The sequence below is a fragment of the Hyperolius riggenbachi genome, chromosome 6 (genome assembly GCF_040937935.1).
Source record: "Hyperolius riggenbachi isolate aHypRig1 chromosome 6, aHypRig1.pri, whole genome shotgun sequence".
Taxonomy (NCBI): domain Eukaryota; kingdom Metazoa; phylum Chordata; class Amphibia; order Anura; family Hyperoliidae; genus Hyperolius; species Hyperolius riggenbachi.
The window spans coordinates 295,329,537-295,344,161 of record NC_090651.1 but is presented as its reverse complement, the minus strand read 5'-3'; the positions used below and the strand labels follow the sequence as shown (position 1 = coordinate 295,344,161).

The 14,625-nt window shown below is 44.5% G+C and overlaps 1 protein-coding gene across 3 annotated transcripts in view; it reads right to left on the bottom strand.

The window, feature by feature from the left end:
* Nucleotides 1-14,625, bottom strand: part of LOC137521616 (sulfotransferase 2B1-like) — a 45,083-nt gene that overhangs the window by 11,033 nt on the left and 19,425 nt on the right. For all 3 annotated transcript variants that reach the window (XM_068241095.1, XM_068241096.1, XM_068241094.1), the window contains exons 3-4: nucleotides 12,644-12,852; nucleotides 6,798-6,924 (exon numbers count right to left, since the gene is read on the bottom strand). In XM_068241095.1, coding sequence (XP_068097196.1) covers nucleotides 6,798-6,924; nucleotides 12,644-12,852 — 336 coding nt within the window. The remainder of the gene's footprint in view (nucleotides 1-6,797; nucleotides 6,925-12,643; nucleotides 12,853-14,625) is intronic.

Sequence of the window (14,625 nt, the reverse complement as noted above, 5' to 3'; positions counted from 1 at the left end):
ACATTTAGCTTGCGAGCCGCCATCGGCGGCCCGCAGGCTATTCACGGAGCCCCCCGCCGTGATTTGACAGGAAGCAGCCGCTCGCACGAGCGGCTGCTTCCTGATTAATCAGCCTGCAGCTGGCGACGCAGTACTGCGTCGCTGGTCCTGCAGCTGCCACTTTGCCGACGCACGGTATAAGCGTGCGGTCGGCAAGTGGTTAAAGCATCTGAATGACATTTATTTATATTTGCTGAAAAATCTATGCATCTCTTTTGAATGCTGAATGTACATATGGTGGTGTGCTCTAACATATTGGCAGTATACGGGAACAAAGTCTGAAGAAGGCTTATTTAAATTGCCTTTAAAATGTTTTTTTAGGGTAAATGAGGCATGTAGCATCATGTTTTTTTAATGATGTGGGGACTTAAAATCCCTCTCTCTCTCTCTCAGATGGGAAATCCGAGTTTGCTCGGATAGTGCTATTCAGATTTTAAAAAATATCCGAATTGCTATTCAAAGTTCGGATAGTGGAAACAGTTCAGATTATCTGGGTGGTTCGGATACCAAAATATTGGATGAGCACCACCGCTCAGGTGTCATTTAAAATGACAGTTTAGCAATGAAAGGGAAGAAAACAACAATTTTTATCCTGCAGTCTCATAGATGGTAGGAGCTGGAGGACAGAAAATGAGTCAGGAAAGAGTTAACTAAGGAAGAGAAGCGACCACTGCTACCAGGTAAAAAAAAAGAAAAACAGTCATAAATTAGGATTAGATAAATTAACAACTTCTGGGGTCAGTGTCAAAGCTGTAAAATAAGTGAAGAAACTGCAGAGCTCACTGATGTTTGGGAATGCCTGCATTAAAACTCAGCGGAACTTAGTTCTATCTGCTTTGTAATGTAAATCTCTGGTATTTCTCACATCGATCTGTAAGTCTATCATACAAAGGAATGGATTATCAGGTGACCGTTATGATTGATCCTGATTGTTTTAACACATCAGGAAGTGAGAGAAAAATGCAGGGATTGAGGAACTCTGGAATTCAGCTATTAGTGCAGAGCAGGGCGCTAGATGGCTGCGCTGCGGGACCAGAAGAGATGATTTACTTTGACATATGACCTCTTCTCTCTCCAAGTCATGCCGCCCTTCTTATCTTATCTAATTTTATTGCCCTAGGCCGTGGTGGAGTTTGACAGATGGCATATACTTGTAATATAACTATGGCTGACATAATAGATGGATTATTGCACTGCCCACCCTCTCTCTACTCTGAACTAGCTCTCCCACAATTCCTCTTACCATCTCTATGCCCACTTGTCCTGTCTCACTTTCCCCGTCAACCTCCGCTATGTGTCTTTCTCTATCTTTTCTCTGTTTCATGCTTTGTCTGTCCTCAGTAGCTACATACTTCTGCCAATGTACAGTATTTAATAGTGCTGACATCTTCTGCAGCATTTTACAGAGTACATAGTCATGTCACTGACTGTCCTCAGAGGAGCTCACAATCTAATCATAACATATTATTATTGTTATGCATTTATATAGCACTGAAATCTTCTGCAGCACTTTACATAGTACATATCTATGTTATGATATGATTATGTAGTCATGTCCTCATCTACATGTCCTCAGAGAAGCTCCAAATATTATCCCTACCACAGTCATAGTTAGACCAGTTTTGTGGGGGGACCAATTAACATTTTTGGGGATGTAGGAGGTAAATACAGTGGGATGCGTAAGTTTGGGCAACCTTGTTAATCGTCATGATTTTCCTGTATAAATCGTTGGTTGTTACGATAAAAAAAGTCAGTTAAATATATCATATAGGAGACACACACAGTAATATTTGAGAAGTGAAATTAAGTTTATTGGATTTACAGAAAGTGTGCAATAATGGTTTAAATAAAATTAGGCAGGTGCATACATTTCTCATTTTATTGATTACAAAAGCTTTAGAACTAATTATTGGAACTCAAATTGGCTTGGTAAGCTCAGCGACCCCTGACCTACATACACAGGTGAATGAAATTATGAAAAAGAGTATTTAAGGGGTCAATTGAAATTTCCCCTCCTCTTTTAATTTTCTCTGAAGAGTAGCAATCATTACGATTAACAAGTTGCCCAAACTTTTTGAACAATTGACACAGCCTGCCATGCTCTGTAATCAAACACATGTACAGGCTACAATTATATGTGTGTGTTGGGAAGGATGGGGGAGGGGGCGGCTGGTGGTGATAGCTGATAGCTGGCCTAGGGTGTTGAAAAGTAGAAATCCGGCCCTGATGCAAAAGAGCTTCTCCCAGCTAGTCAACAGTTTGGTCAAAGTCAGCTCCATTTTCTGAAGAGTTTAAAGGGACTCCGAGCACCTTCCATGGGTATGCCTAGAGACTCCGACTAATACTGCAAAGTACTTAAAGATGCATACATTTCTATAGCTTTCTACACCAAATAGTTTTCATTCGATTTAAATTTAAAAATCGCGGCTGCCATCTTGGCTTCGTTATAACTTCCTGGTCATCCCTGTCTTCTCTGAAGTAGGAAGAGGAAGTAGAAACATCAAACATGATCGGCACCACTCCAGATAAAGTAATTCAAGCTCTTTTATTCAAGCTCTTTTATTGTATCAAAAGAACATGGCTTCAGCAATTGCTGAAGCCATGTACTTTTGATACAATAAAAGAGCTTGAATTACTTTATCTGGAGTGGTGCCGATCCTGTTTGATGTTTCTACTACTGGAGGTCTCTGTGGGCACTGAGACCTTGATCGTGGCACACTGGAACTAGTCTTTTGTGGTGCTCCTCCTAAACAGCGTGCAGGAAGAGGAAGTGACACGCATGGCCATTTGAAGAGGCTCCTCCTACGGGGGGGCATAGCACGACTTTGTTGGAAGTCGTCTTGCTTAAAGGCATGCCCATGAGCGGTGCTCGGAGTCCCTTTAAACAGCCAAGAAGCAGTAATAAAAAGAGGTGCAACACAAGTTCTAAAAAGCAGCCTAGAAAAATCAAAGGTGCTATATGCAATGCATTAGCAGATATGAAAAAAACATTCTGCAGTTTTACACTTCAAGAGCTCGTAGGCACAGAGATTATAGCGCCCTAAACTCCACCCCTCAACACAGGCCACACCCCCAATCCCAGCCCTTATTTTTGTATATCACAGAAAGAGCTAAATATACATGAACCTAAGCCTCGGATATCCGCCCCTAACTACGTGCCTGGGCTGCCAGACTTGAGCCGGGTGGTGAGTGATCTCACCCTCTGGCTCTGCTGAGAGAGGAGGGGACATTTGGGAAGAGTGGGAAGCCACGTCTGCTACATAAGGTGCCTGTAAGCATGTGCCTACAGTACCCTATGGTAAATCTGGCCCTGGTTCTGGTACTCAGTCCACAGTCCAATACTGATATGATGTAAAAGACAGCGTCTGATGCTTGATTGAGTACACTTTATACCAGATGCCAGCAAGCCTCCACCTCACTCCACTCTAGTGCTCACTCACCGGATAAGCAGACAGAAAAAACTGTCATCAAGAGTATGTTGGTAAAGCCATCTGGTCACACTGGCTGAAATATCAGACACTCCAATCTGTTAATCGGATTGGAGTGTTTGTGGAGAGGATGGAGCCGCAGGATTTCTATGCACACTGGAACAGCAAGTTCACCTATATTGCACGTGCTCTTTTGTATGATCCCTAGTCGGACGTACATTTATGCAAGTTGAATGTTGCGGTTGTTGTTTTTATTTGCTCAGTAAAGTGGTTTAAGGCCCCATTCACAATAGAGTGCTTTTCAGGCGATTTCAGCATCGCTGGAAATCGCTAGTGTTTAAAAAAACCCGTTGTGCAATGCTAGTCTATGTGGCTGTTCTCATTTAAGCGTTTTGCGATTTTCAGCGATTAGCTGAAACGCAAATGCGTAGCCTGCAGCCTGAGCGATTAGCTCTTTAATGTTAAAGATAGGAGCACTTCAAAATTGCCCAAGAAGCGCTGGCCTGTTGACAATCATCAGAGTTTTTCCAGCGCTTTTACCCAGTAAACATTGCAGATTACCCACAAGACAGTGCAGAGTACCCAGAAAACACCTCTGTTTCCTGTCTAGCAGCCATTTCCTGTATGGGAGAGAGACACACAGAGAGACACAGCGTGGAAGCAAGGAAAAAGCAGTGTGGAGAGTGGAGGAGAGAGACAGTAAGGAATCCAAGCAGAGTGGGAGACAGAGCTCCCACTCTCTGTCTCAGCGCTGTTCTCCTCAACAACCCACACACAATACAGGCTTGCTCTGCTTTTTATGGCAGGCTGACTACTTTCAGCAGCCAATAGAATTCATCTGCATCCAATCAGCCAATCAGATCAAAAGAAAACAAAAAACAGGCTGTGTAGGCCAAGAAATCGCAAAACGCAAATCGCTGAAAAACACAGAAAAAAAGCTTCCCATACAGTGAAAAAAATCGCTGAAAAACCTCTAGAGGAAAACGCTGGAAAACGCCAGAAAATCTTGGCAAAATGGAAAATCTTGCATGGTTTGTGGACTATATCCAATCTCTTGGAGGAGGGCCTGATATTTCAGCCTGGTGTGATTCCTAGTGCTTGAAAGGTGCCTCCAGGTATCTATATGAGAGAGACCAGAAGCCCAATGGTGCAGTATCGTTTGTACAAGTTGGTATAGTAAAAAATATAGATATTATACTTACAAGGGTGGGTTGCTACGACCTGCAACCAGCATTAGAGCCTACAGGAAAACAACCGTTCCTGCTCGGTATTCCAGGTCTGCTTGGCAGGTTCTGGTTGGTCGCACTCCTTGGATTTATTGGAAACTCAGAGGTATGCAATAAGGAACCCCTAAGGGTTTGTCTAATCTGAAATACACAGCTGGAGGTGCTCTATATTTTACTATCAGGTGTACAGTGCTGCCCATAATTATTCACACCCCTGACAAATTTTGACTTTTACTATTAACATTTAAAAGTTACTTTTATTCAACCAGAAACTAATTTTTTGACGGGAAATGACATAGGTGTCTCCCAAAAGATAATAAGACAATGTACAAGAGGCATTATTGTGGAAAAAAACATTTCTCAGCTTTAATTTACATTTGAGCAAAAAGTGTCCAGTATCCAGTATCTTTCGGGAGACACCTATGTCATTTACTGTCAAAAAATTACTTGCTGGTTGAGTAAAAGTTACATTTAAGTCGAAATTTGCCAGGGGTATGAATAATTATGGGCATGTGTGTGTGTGTGTATATATATATATATATATATATATATATATATATATATATATATACATTTTTCTTTTCATATATTATGAGTAAAAGGGATCTTACCTCCTTAATGGATACCACAACTGACAAAAAGGAAGGTGCAGTGGCTAGGGAAGGAAAATTGGATACTTACCACCTCTCTTGTTCCCTGCCGTTAGCCACTGGTGTTCTCCAATAGATGCCTGACCTCTAACCCGGACATACTGCGCCACGAGTACGCAGTATGTTCGTTCTTCACCGCTTCTGCCGGCACATAATTTCGGCAGAAGCAAGTTCACTCCCCTGGCCCCTCCTTCATAGCGTCTTGCTATGATGCCAGGGGAATGAACTTGCTTCTACCGAAATTATGCGCCGGCAGAAGCGGTGAAGAGCGTACATACTGCGCATGCGCGGCGCAGTATGTCCGGGATAGTGGTCAGGAGAGTCGTCCAACACCGACACATCTATTGGAGAAGACCGGCAGCTGACGGCGAGGAACAAGAGAGGCGGTAAGTATCTAGTTTTCCTTCCCTAGCCACCACACCTTTCATTTGTCAGTTGTGGTATCCTTTAAAGGACAAACCACTAGGATAGGTATACGTTTTTTATTCTTTCTTGCTGACCGCTTCTTCAGGTCAATACAAAAAATGCCTTAGCTGCAGTATTCACGGTCGTGAGGACCTCTTAAAACATCATGATATTTCAGCCAGTGTGACCAGATGGCGTACTCTTAATGTGAACCAGAGACGAAGCACCCTCATGTATTTTACCATATATATCAGTGGGACCATTAGAGAAAACACCTACCCTGCTCTCCGTTTCATCCTCACTGTTAAAAGTGTCTGTCATCAGCTGTGATAAGAATCCCGGACTGAGCATACAGTCTGGCTTTGCCGGGAATGATTATTGCTGAGTCATTATAGCAGAGCCACAAGGGGGCAGGCTTGGGCTTGAAAAGACACCAGAGAAGACAGACTCAGCTATAATCATTCCATAGCAAAGCCAGACTGAATGCTCAGTCGGGGTTTCTTATCAGAGGTGATAACAGTCAGATTAAACAGAGAACAATGAAACAAAGAGCAGATTAGGTGTTTACTGTCATGTTCCCACTGATGTATAAGGTAAAATACATGCAGGTGCTTCATCTCTGGTTCTCTTTAATGACAGTTTTATCTGTCTGGTTATCCATTGAGGGAGCGCCAGAGTGGGGTGAGGTGGAGGCTTGCTGACATCTGATATAAAGTGTACTCAATCAAGCATCAGAGTCAAGAAGCAGTGAGAGATAAGGATGTACTGCAGGGCAGTTCAAAGGGTCATTACTTCTGCTTGTTTTACAGTTTAAAAGACAAGAGTGTTGATTCCAAAGTGCAACTGTAACAGTCTGATACAATGTTATAAATAAAGCTGTATAACAAAAAAAATAAAAATATGAGACACTTTTCTTTGCTACTTATGTTCAATTTATTATCCATACTCCATATACAATTCATTATATCATAAGTTTATGTTTGCTTCAGGTTCACTTCAAGTTGGGGGAGACATTGTGCATCTCAAATTAATCTTATCTATTAACTTACTGTTTCCCTCCAAAAAGTCTTCTATGGATTTTTGAACATTGTCATTTTCTTGGAAGAGGAAAAGAATCTTGGAGAAGTGGTACAAAGACACAATTACATCTTTGGGGTTCCGCATTGTGTAGACAATCTGCAGAGCAAAGAAAAATTAGGATAAAAATGGAATCTTCTGCAGTAATTTACAGAGACCATAGAATGTCACTAGTAAAAGAGCTCACAATCTTATTCCTACCTTGTCTAAAGTTGCCTTTTTATGGTACAGTTTTGCATCCAATCATTTCTGATCGAAGCGGTAATGAATTGGAAACAATCAGTCATGCCCATTAACGGCTGAATTCTGCAACACAACTGAGCACTGTCAACTAGCCCTGAATTGGGACTATCTTAAAAAACAACAACGAAAATTTTTTATTATCCAAGCACTGAGGTTCATGGTAATGTCCATATGTGTTATCATCATCAAATTTGGTTGGTATGTTAGGGAAAGTGGTCTGAACAAGTTAGTTTTTCACTTTTCATTTTTTATTTTGTTTCTTACAAAACCTTGCAGTTTTAGAAAATTGATTTTAACCACTTTATACCTAGACCTGTTTTTCCCTTATGGACTAGAGCAATTTTGACATCAGAAATAACTTTCCTTACAGCACGTGACGTTAGTGATATATACATCTTTTTTTTGAGGAGGACAAACTAGACTTTCTTTGGGTCTTATTTGACCCCAGAAATTATTTTATTTTCAATGCATTTTAACCTCCCTGCCGTTCTAATTATTTGCTGCGCACGGCAGGGAGGGTGTTTTTTTGCATTTTTTTTTTTTAGCATGTAGCTAGCCTTGCGCTAGCTACATGCTTCCCCCCTCCCTGCGGCGTCCCCCCGTATGCGCCGATCGCTGCCGGCGCATATGCCCATCCGGAAATCCCGTTCTGAACGGGATTTCCATGAGGGCTTCCCCCGTCGCCATGGCGATGGGCACGATGACGTCACCGATGTCATCGACGTCGTGACGTCAGAGGGAGTCCCGATCCACCCCTCAGCGCTGCCTGGCACTGATTGGCCAGGCAGCGCACGGGTCTCGGGGGGGGGGGGGCACCCTCTGATGCGGCGGGTAGCGGCGGATCGGCGCGGAGCGGCGGCAATCGTAAGTGACACGCAGCTAGAAAAGTGCTAGCTGCGTGTATAAAAAAAAAATTATGCAAATTGGCCCAGCAGGGCCTGAGGAATCCTCCTCGGCAGGTTACCCCGAGCTGAGCTCGGGATAACCGGCAAGGAGGTTAAACGGGAAAAAGAAGAAAATAAAATGGAAAAATACAGTACACAGTTTCTCAGTTTTCACCTATTTTAAAATAAAAAATGCTGCTGTATATAATATACATTAATTAATCATGGCTAACCTTGTGTCAGCATGTACCAGGTCCTGGCTTGATGATGTCATCAAGCTTCAACACGATACATGCCAACACAAGAGGCCTGTGTTAGTATGAGTGAGTCGATCACCGCAGGACTTCGGAGTATTTCACAGGGCGGTAGCGATAGCCATAGCAGCCGCTATGGGGCCCTGGAGCATAGGGGGCCCAGGTGGTACATGCAGTGGCGGCTCCAGCTTTAGATTTTTGGGGGGGCTCAAAGGGGGCACGAGGGCTGGCAGGCCGGGCTTGGGGGGGGGGGGGGGGGGGGGCGAAAAATTGGGCGTGGTCATGATGTCATGTGGGCGGGGCTAACTGTAATGTAGTTGTACCAGCTAACGTAGTTACATGGAAAAAAAAATGAAGTAAACGCACATAATGACAGACAGCGTTTCCCCATTAAATGCACATAAGAGACAGCTTTTCACCAGTTAATTCACATAATGATAGACTGCGTTTCCGCAGTAAATGCACATAAGGGACAGCTTTTCACCAGTTAATGCACATAATGATAGACTGCGTTTCCCCAGTAAATGCACATAAGGGACAGCTTTTCACCAGTTAATGCACATAATGACAGACAGCATTTCCCCAGTAAATGCACATAAGAGACAGCTTTTCACCAGTTAATGCACATAATGACTGACAGCCTTTCACCAGTTAATGCCCATAAGAGACAGCTTTTCACCAGTAAATGCACATAAGAGACAGCTTTACACCAGCTAACGCACGTAATGACAGACAGCTTTTCACCAGTAAATGCACGTAATAACAGACAGCGTTTCCCCATTAAATGCACATAAGAGAGCTTTTCACCAGTAAATGCACGTAATGACAGACAGCGTTTCTGCAGTAAATGCACATAAAGAGACAGCTTTTCGTCAGTTAATGTACGTAATGACAGACAGAGTTTCCCCATTAAATGCACATAAGAGACAGCTTTTCACCAGTTAATGCACATAATGACAGACAGCGTTTCCCTAGTAAATGCATGTAATGAGAGACAGCGTTTCACCAGTTAATGCACATAATGACAGACAGCCAGTGTCCCCAGTATATGTAGTCAGGCTAGTGATGGTGGGCTGGGGGCCCCAGGGCAGCTCAGGCCTGGCGGGAAGGCCTCAGGCCTGGCTGGTGGGATGGGGGGCCCAGGGCAGCTCAGGCCTGGCTGGTGGTGGTGGGATTGGGGTCCCAGGGCAGCTCAGGCCTGGTGGGAAGGCCTCAGGCCTGGCTGGTGGTGGTGGGATGGGGGGCCCAGGGCACCTCAGGCCTGGCTGGTGGTGGTGGGATGGGGGGCCCAGGGCAGCTCAGGCCTGGCGGGAAGGCCTCAGGCCTGGCTGGTGGTGGTGGGATGGGGGGCCCAGGGCACCTCAGGCCTGGCTGGTGGTGGTGGGATGGGGGGCCCAGGGCAGCTCAGGCCTGGTGGGAAGGCCTCAGGCCTGGTTGGTGGTGGTGGGATGGGGGGCCCAGGGCACCTCAGGCCTGGCTGGTGGTGGTGGGATGGAGGTACCAGGGCAGCTCAGGCCTGGTGGGAAGGCCTCAGGCCTGGCTGGTGGTGGTGGGATGGGGGGCCCAGGGCACCTCAGGCCTGGCTGGTGGTGGTGGGATGGGGGGCCCAAGGGCAGCTCAGGCCTGGCTGGTGGACTGGGGCCCCAGAGTCAGGCCTGGGGCCTGGGGGTTGTTGGTGGTGGTGCTGCTGGTGCTAGGCTCAGGAGGCCTGGGGGGGCTGCGGCAGAAAGAGACAATTTGGCAGTTGACTGGGACTCTGGGAGAGGAGCCACCGCCCACCGCACCCACCTGGAGTTGTCGCGGAGTTCCGAGTCCTCCTGCTCCTGCTGGCTGCTGCCTGGCTAGCCTGGCTGTGTCAGTGTGTCAGCCAGGTGAGGTCCAGAGGGTCCAGAGAGTCCAGCCCCGCTGCCGCTGTCCTGTCCGTGTGTCGGTGGCGTGTCTGTGTCAGTGTGACACACAGTGACAGGCAGCGTGACTAGCCCGGCCACCCCGCAGAGAGAGTCTGTCTGTGACGCAGACACTTTTATAACGCGGCGCCGCTATACTATGCGGCGCCGGCGAGTTGCCACCCACCACGACGTTACCCCTGGGGCGGGCCGCGCTCTGCATGACTCACTCAGCTGAGCCTGCGCCCGGCCCGGCCCAGGACAGATGTCGGCCGGCCGGCCAGCCAGGGTGGGTGGGTCCGTGGGATCGCTGCTGGGGTGGGTGCCAGCCCAAGCTCTTGCCCAGTCGCCCTCCTCCCAGACTTCAGGCAGCCCTCGCTCACTGCAGTGCAGCTGAGCCAGGTCGGGTCGGACACAGCCGGCGGCGGCGGGGGGGCTTTGAGGGGGGCTAATGAGCTGCCAGCTGGGGCTTAAGCCTGGGTAAGCCCCAGCGTGGCGCCGCCACTGGGTACATGTTGTATTCACCATTAACTTTCTTATGTTCTTGAGACTTTGTTTCAGTGCCTCTGATCTATGTGCAGTGTTGATGAGAATGTAAATGGCACAATTAACTCATATCCTTAGTGTAAGGGGCAAGTGGCATTGCTTAAAGGTAACCTTAACTGAGAGGGGTATGGATGTTTCCATTTAAACAATACCAGTTGCTTGTCTGTCCTGCTGATCGATCTCTTTGACTGCAGTAGTGGCTGAATCACAAACCTGAAACAAGCATGCAGCTAATCCAGTCTGACTTCAGTCAGAGCACCTGATCTGCGTGCTTGTTGAGGAGCTGTGGCTAAAAGTATTAGAGACACAGGATCAGCAGGAGAGTCAGGCAACTGGTATTATTTTAAAAGGAAAAATCCATATTCTTCTCAGTTTCGTTTCCTACATCTGAGGGTTTTGCTATGGGGCCCCATGATCTCTAGCTATGCCACTGGTGTTACACCCAGGTTAATGCCCTACTTGTTGCCTGCTGTAATGAGCACAGGTGCATGCTAACACGTGCACTGTGCTCATCAGAACTGCAGACTAACATTCACTTCCTTCTGCTACAACTGATGGGAGGGAGGTTGTGAATGTAATGTAGTCAGGGCACAAGTGGTTAAAGTTACATTGCTGTGGTTTAGTGACAGATTGCTGTGGTATATTTCATTATAACAGGTTTTATACATTTCAACAAATTAGACTAAGAGCTAGTCCACACTAGGTCCGGAAACGTATCCGTGGCTGCGTTTTTCAAACCTGATGAAAAACGGAGTCCCGGATACTAATGTTGAAAATAGCAGCCAGCCTCACCCAAGTAAAAAACGGATCTGTCTGCGTTTGCGGGGATCCGTTTTCAAAACCTGAACGGAAGGTCCGAATCTGCTGCATTTTCACGCAACGGATCAGGACCACGGATACACGCAGGGGTAGTAAATGTAATGAGAAAACGCATCTCCAGCTCCACAGGCAAAAAACGGATGTTAAAACGGATAGCCTGAGCTTTATGATTGGCCCAAAAAAAATCCTCCCACTCCTTTCTAATGATGGAGACGTTTTCTGTCAGGGAAAAACCTGAACGGAAACTGATGCAAAACTGATGCACTTTCATCAGTTTGCAATAGTGGGTACTTCCCCTGATCCGGACTGCAGTGTCCGTCCTGCAACCGGGTCTAGTGTGGACCCACTCTTATCCCAGGGGATGCCCTGCTCCCTTCATTTGGGTTTAGAAAATGCACAGAACTTTCCACTGATGGGAGCAGCAAAGCCCTTCTTTGGATGCTTGATATGGCCTGGGATATAGTACAACTAGTGATCGTAATCAGTTAATTACGTTTACGCAAAATTTCACGTACATTTTCCCAATTACACCCATTTGTAGTTACGACTTGTAAATTCAATTGATTTTGTATAATCCATTCATAATTTCGCATACTATTTGTGTCTTTTTCGCATAACTTTCGCATAATTTTGTGCCGACTTTAGCGGTTAATAGCAGCAAAGCCCTCATAGATGCTATCATCACCATATGTTAGAATATTGGGTACAAGTCCAAAAAATAATTTTTCAAGAAGACCTTCTAGCTTTTGAGAAAATTGATTGAAAAATGTTTTTTTTTAAACTGTAATTTTTTTGAGTTTAAAAATCGACTTTCCTTTGCAATTTTAAAATAGATTTTCTCAAAACCAGCAAAGTCTTTTTGAAAAATGATATTTTGACTTGTATCCACATATGATGACGATAGCATGTATGGGGGCTTTTCTATTTACCGCTAAAGTCGGCACTAATTTACGCAAAAATACAAAATTACGGTTCCTACAATTACAGACTAAATTAAGTAGGATTATTCCTGAAATTTCGCAATACTATTTCCCATTGTAATTGTGAATTTTGATGCAAAATCACGACAATGCGAAATTTGTGCTCATCACTAAGTACAAGTCATTATAAAAGGTAGTGATTTTCACATAACGGGCTGCTTATCATACTTGTAGGATTCAGCTTGCCTTTTACTTATGATACTTACTTTTGCTTTAGATTTTGAGAAGGATTTTGGAAACAAATGACACGGTAGATGGGAAGAAATGATCCTTGGACGAGTGAGTTTGTCCATTTGATCCTTAAATGGAACAGTTTCAAACCATGGTGATCGCTCAAAAATTGGCACAGTATGAATTATTGTGGGATCCCCATCATTTTTAATTAAATTCAACATCTCTATCATCCAGTTGGTGCCTAGGGGGAAAAATAATTTAAACAGTTTCTGCTCAGGTTCACAAATAATGTGGCAAAGCCAGTAGCACTTAGGCTCCCTGCACACTGCATGCGATTCCGATTTTTAATCGGTTTTTACATCCGATTCCAAGTTTTAATTGTTACTGCATGGTGCGTTGTTTCCCCCGTTTTTCTGTTGATTGTATTGAGGGAAAATCGGAATTACAAATTGTAATGAGCACAGGTGCATGCTAAAGCGTGCACTGTGCTGGAATGGAATCGGAATTGCAAAAGGGATTTGCAGTGTCCAGGGAGCCTTAATCTGTTTCAGTTAGTTGTTTTCAGAATAATGAGAAAACTATTTTTGTTTGGATATTGAGGGGGCACAAACTTAGATCCATGCTTCATTAATCATTATTAGTGGGAAGTTACATTCAATCACTGATAAAGATCACTACTGGAGGTTTTGCATGCTACACATTTGAGTTCTTCAGTATAGCCTCCAAATCATATTACTTGTTGCCTCTACACTTTGAAGAGTTCCTGCAATTCACTTTTTCACCTGTGTTTTCTCCTAGGAGCTAATTTTTCATCATCGATTTAAAATAGTTTTCCATCACTTTTTAACTAAAAAAGTACCAAAAAGTAGGTGAAAAGGTAATATTAAAATTACTTTGAGCATTTTCTAGCTTTCTGGTGGCTTAAAAGGCATTATATTGACAAGTTTAAAAATATCACCTAGGAGAAAACTCAGGTGAAAAAGTTAATTGCATAAGGGCCTCTGTCTTCATACACAGGAGTGCTGCTTGGTCCAGGTGAACCAAACAGGCACTTGTAGCCTCATCAGCAGAGGCCTTTCAATGCTGCCAGAGCAACCCCCTCTGTGATTTGTATGGCTGCCACTGCCTCCCCATCACTCACTCTCATTAGAACAGAGGGGAGAGTGGTGCAGTGACCACGGAGTACACTTCACATGCAGAAGTGAGGTCATAGCTCATATCCTGCATTTAAAGTGTGCCACATGGTTACTGTGCACTGCTTTTCTCTCTTTTGGTCACCACTGATCTTCAGGTCTGTAAGTATTGGGGATGGGTAGGCAGTAGGAAGTTACATACTAAATATAAACAACAGTAGTCTCAGCAGAGTAACATCATGTCCAGACATGATGTTCCTCTGCTAAGCCTACTAATGCTTGCATTTAGGGATGGTCTTTCATGGCTTTGTTTTGCCCAGATGCTTTGATGTTTTCAGTTGTTGATTTATGATCTGTCTACCAGATCTTTTTTGTATTAATAGGGCATGAAGAAGGTTTGTCATAACCTGAAACAAGCCAAAAAGAAATCTAATTGTTGGGCCTCTTATGCCTATTATTGTTATTGAATGGAAGCACTTTTTCATGATTGAAGACATTGTTTGTCAAATCTTTGCAATTTTGTATATTGGATAAAAATGAAGACTATTTGTTGGTTTTTTGACATCTGGTGAGAAAATCTACCTTCTTTAAAAATGAATACAAATGTATGTATGTCTCTTTATAATAGTGTATGGGGGTGCATTTTTACTTTTTGGCCACAGGATGGTGCTACATTGAATTGCTGAGTAGTGTAAACAGTACACAGAAGTAGTAAGTGTAACACTGTTTGCTCTCATTTTGTTAGTGAAAGCCAAGCTGACGTCTCGCATGATGCCGGCTCTCATTCATCACATCGGGTTTGGGTACAAGTTGTTCCCATTTACCGGTCACAGAAAAGGGGGATTCCAACGGAAACGAATGGCAGCAGCACGGTGATCGGG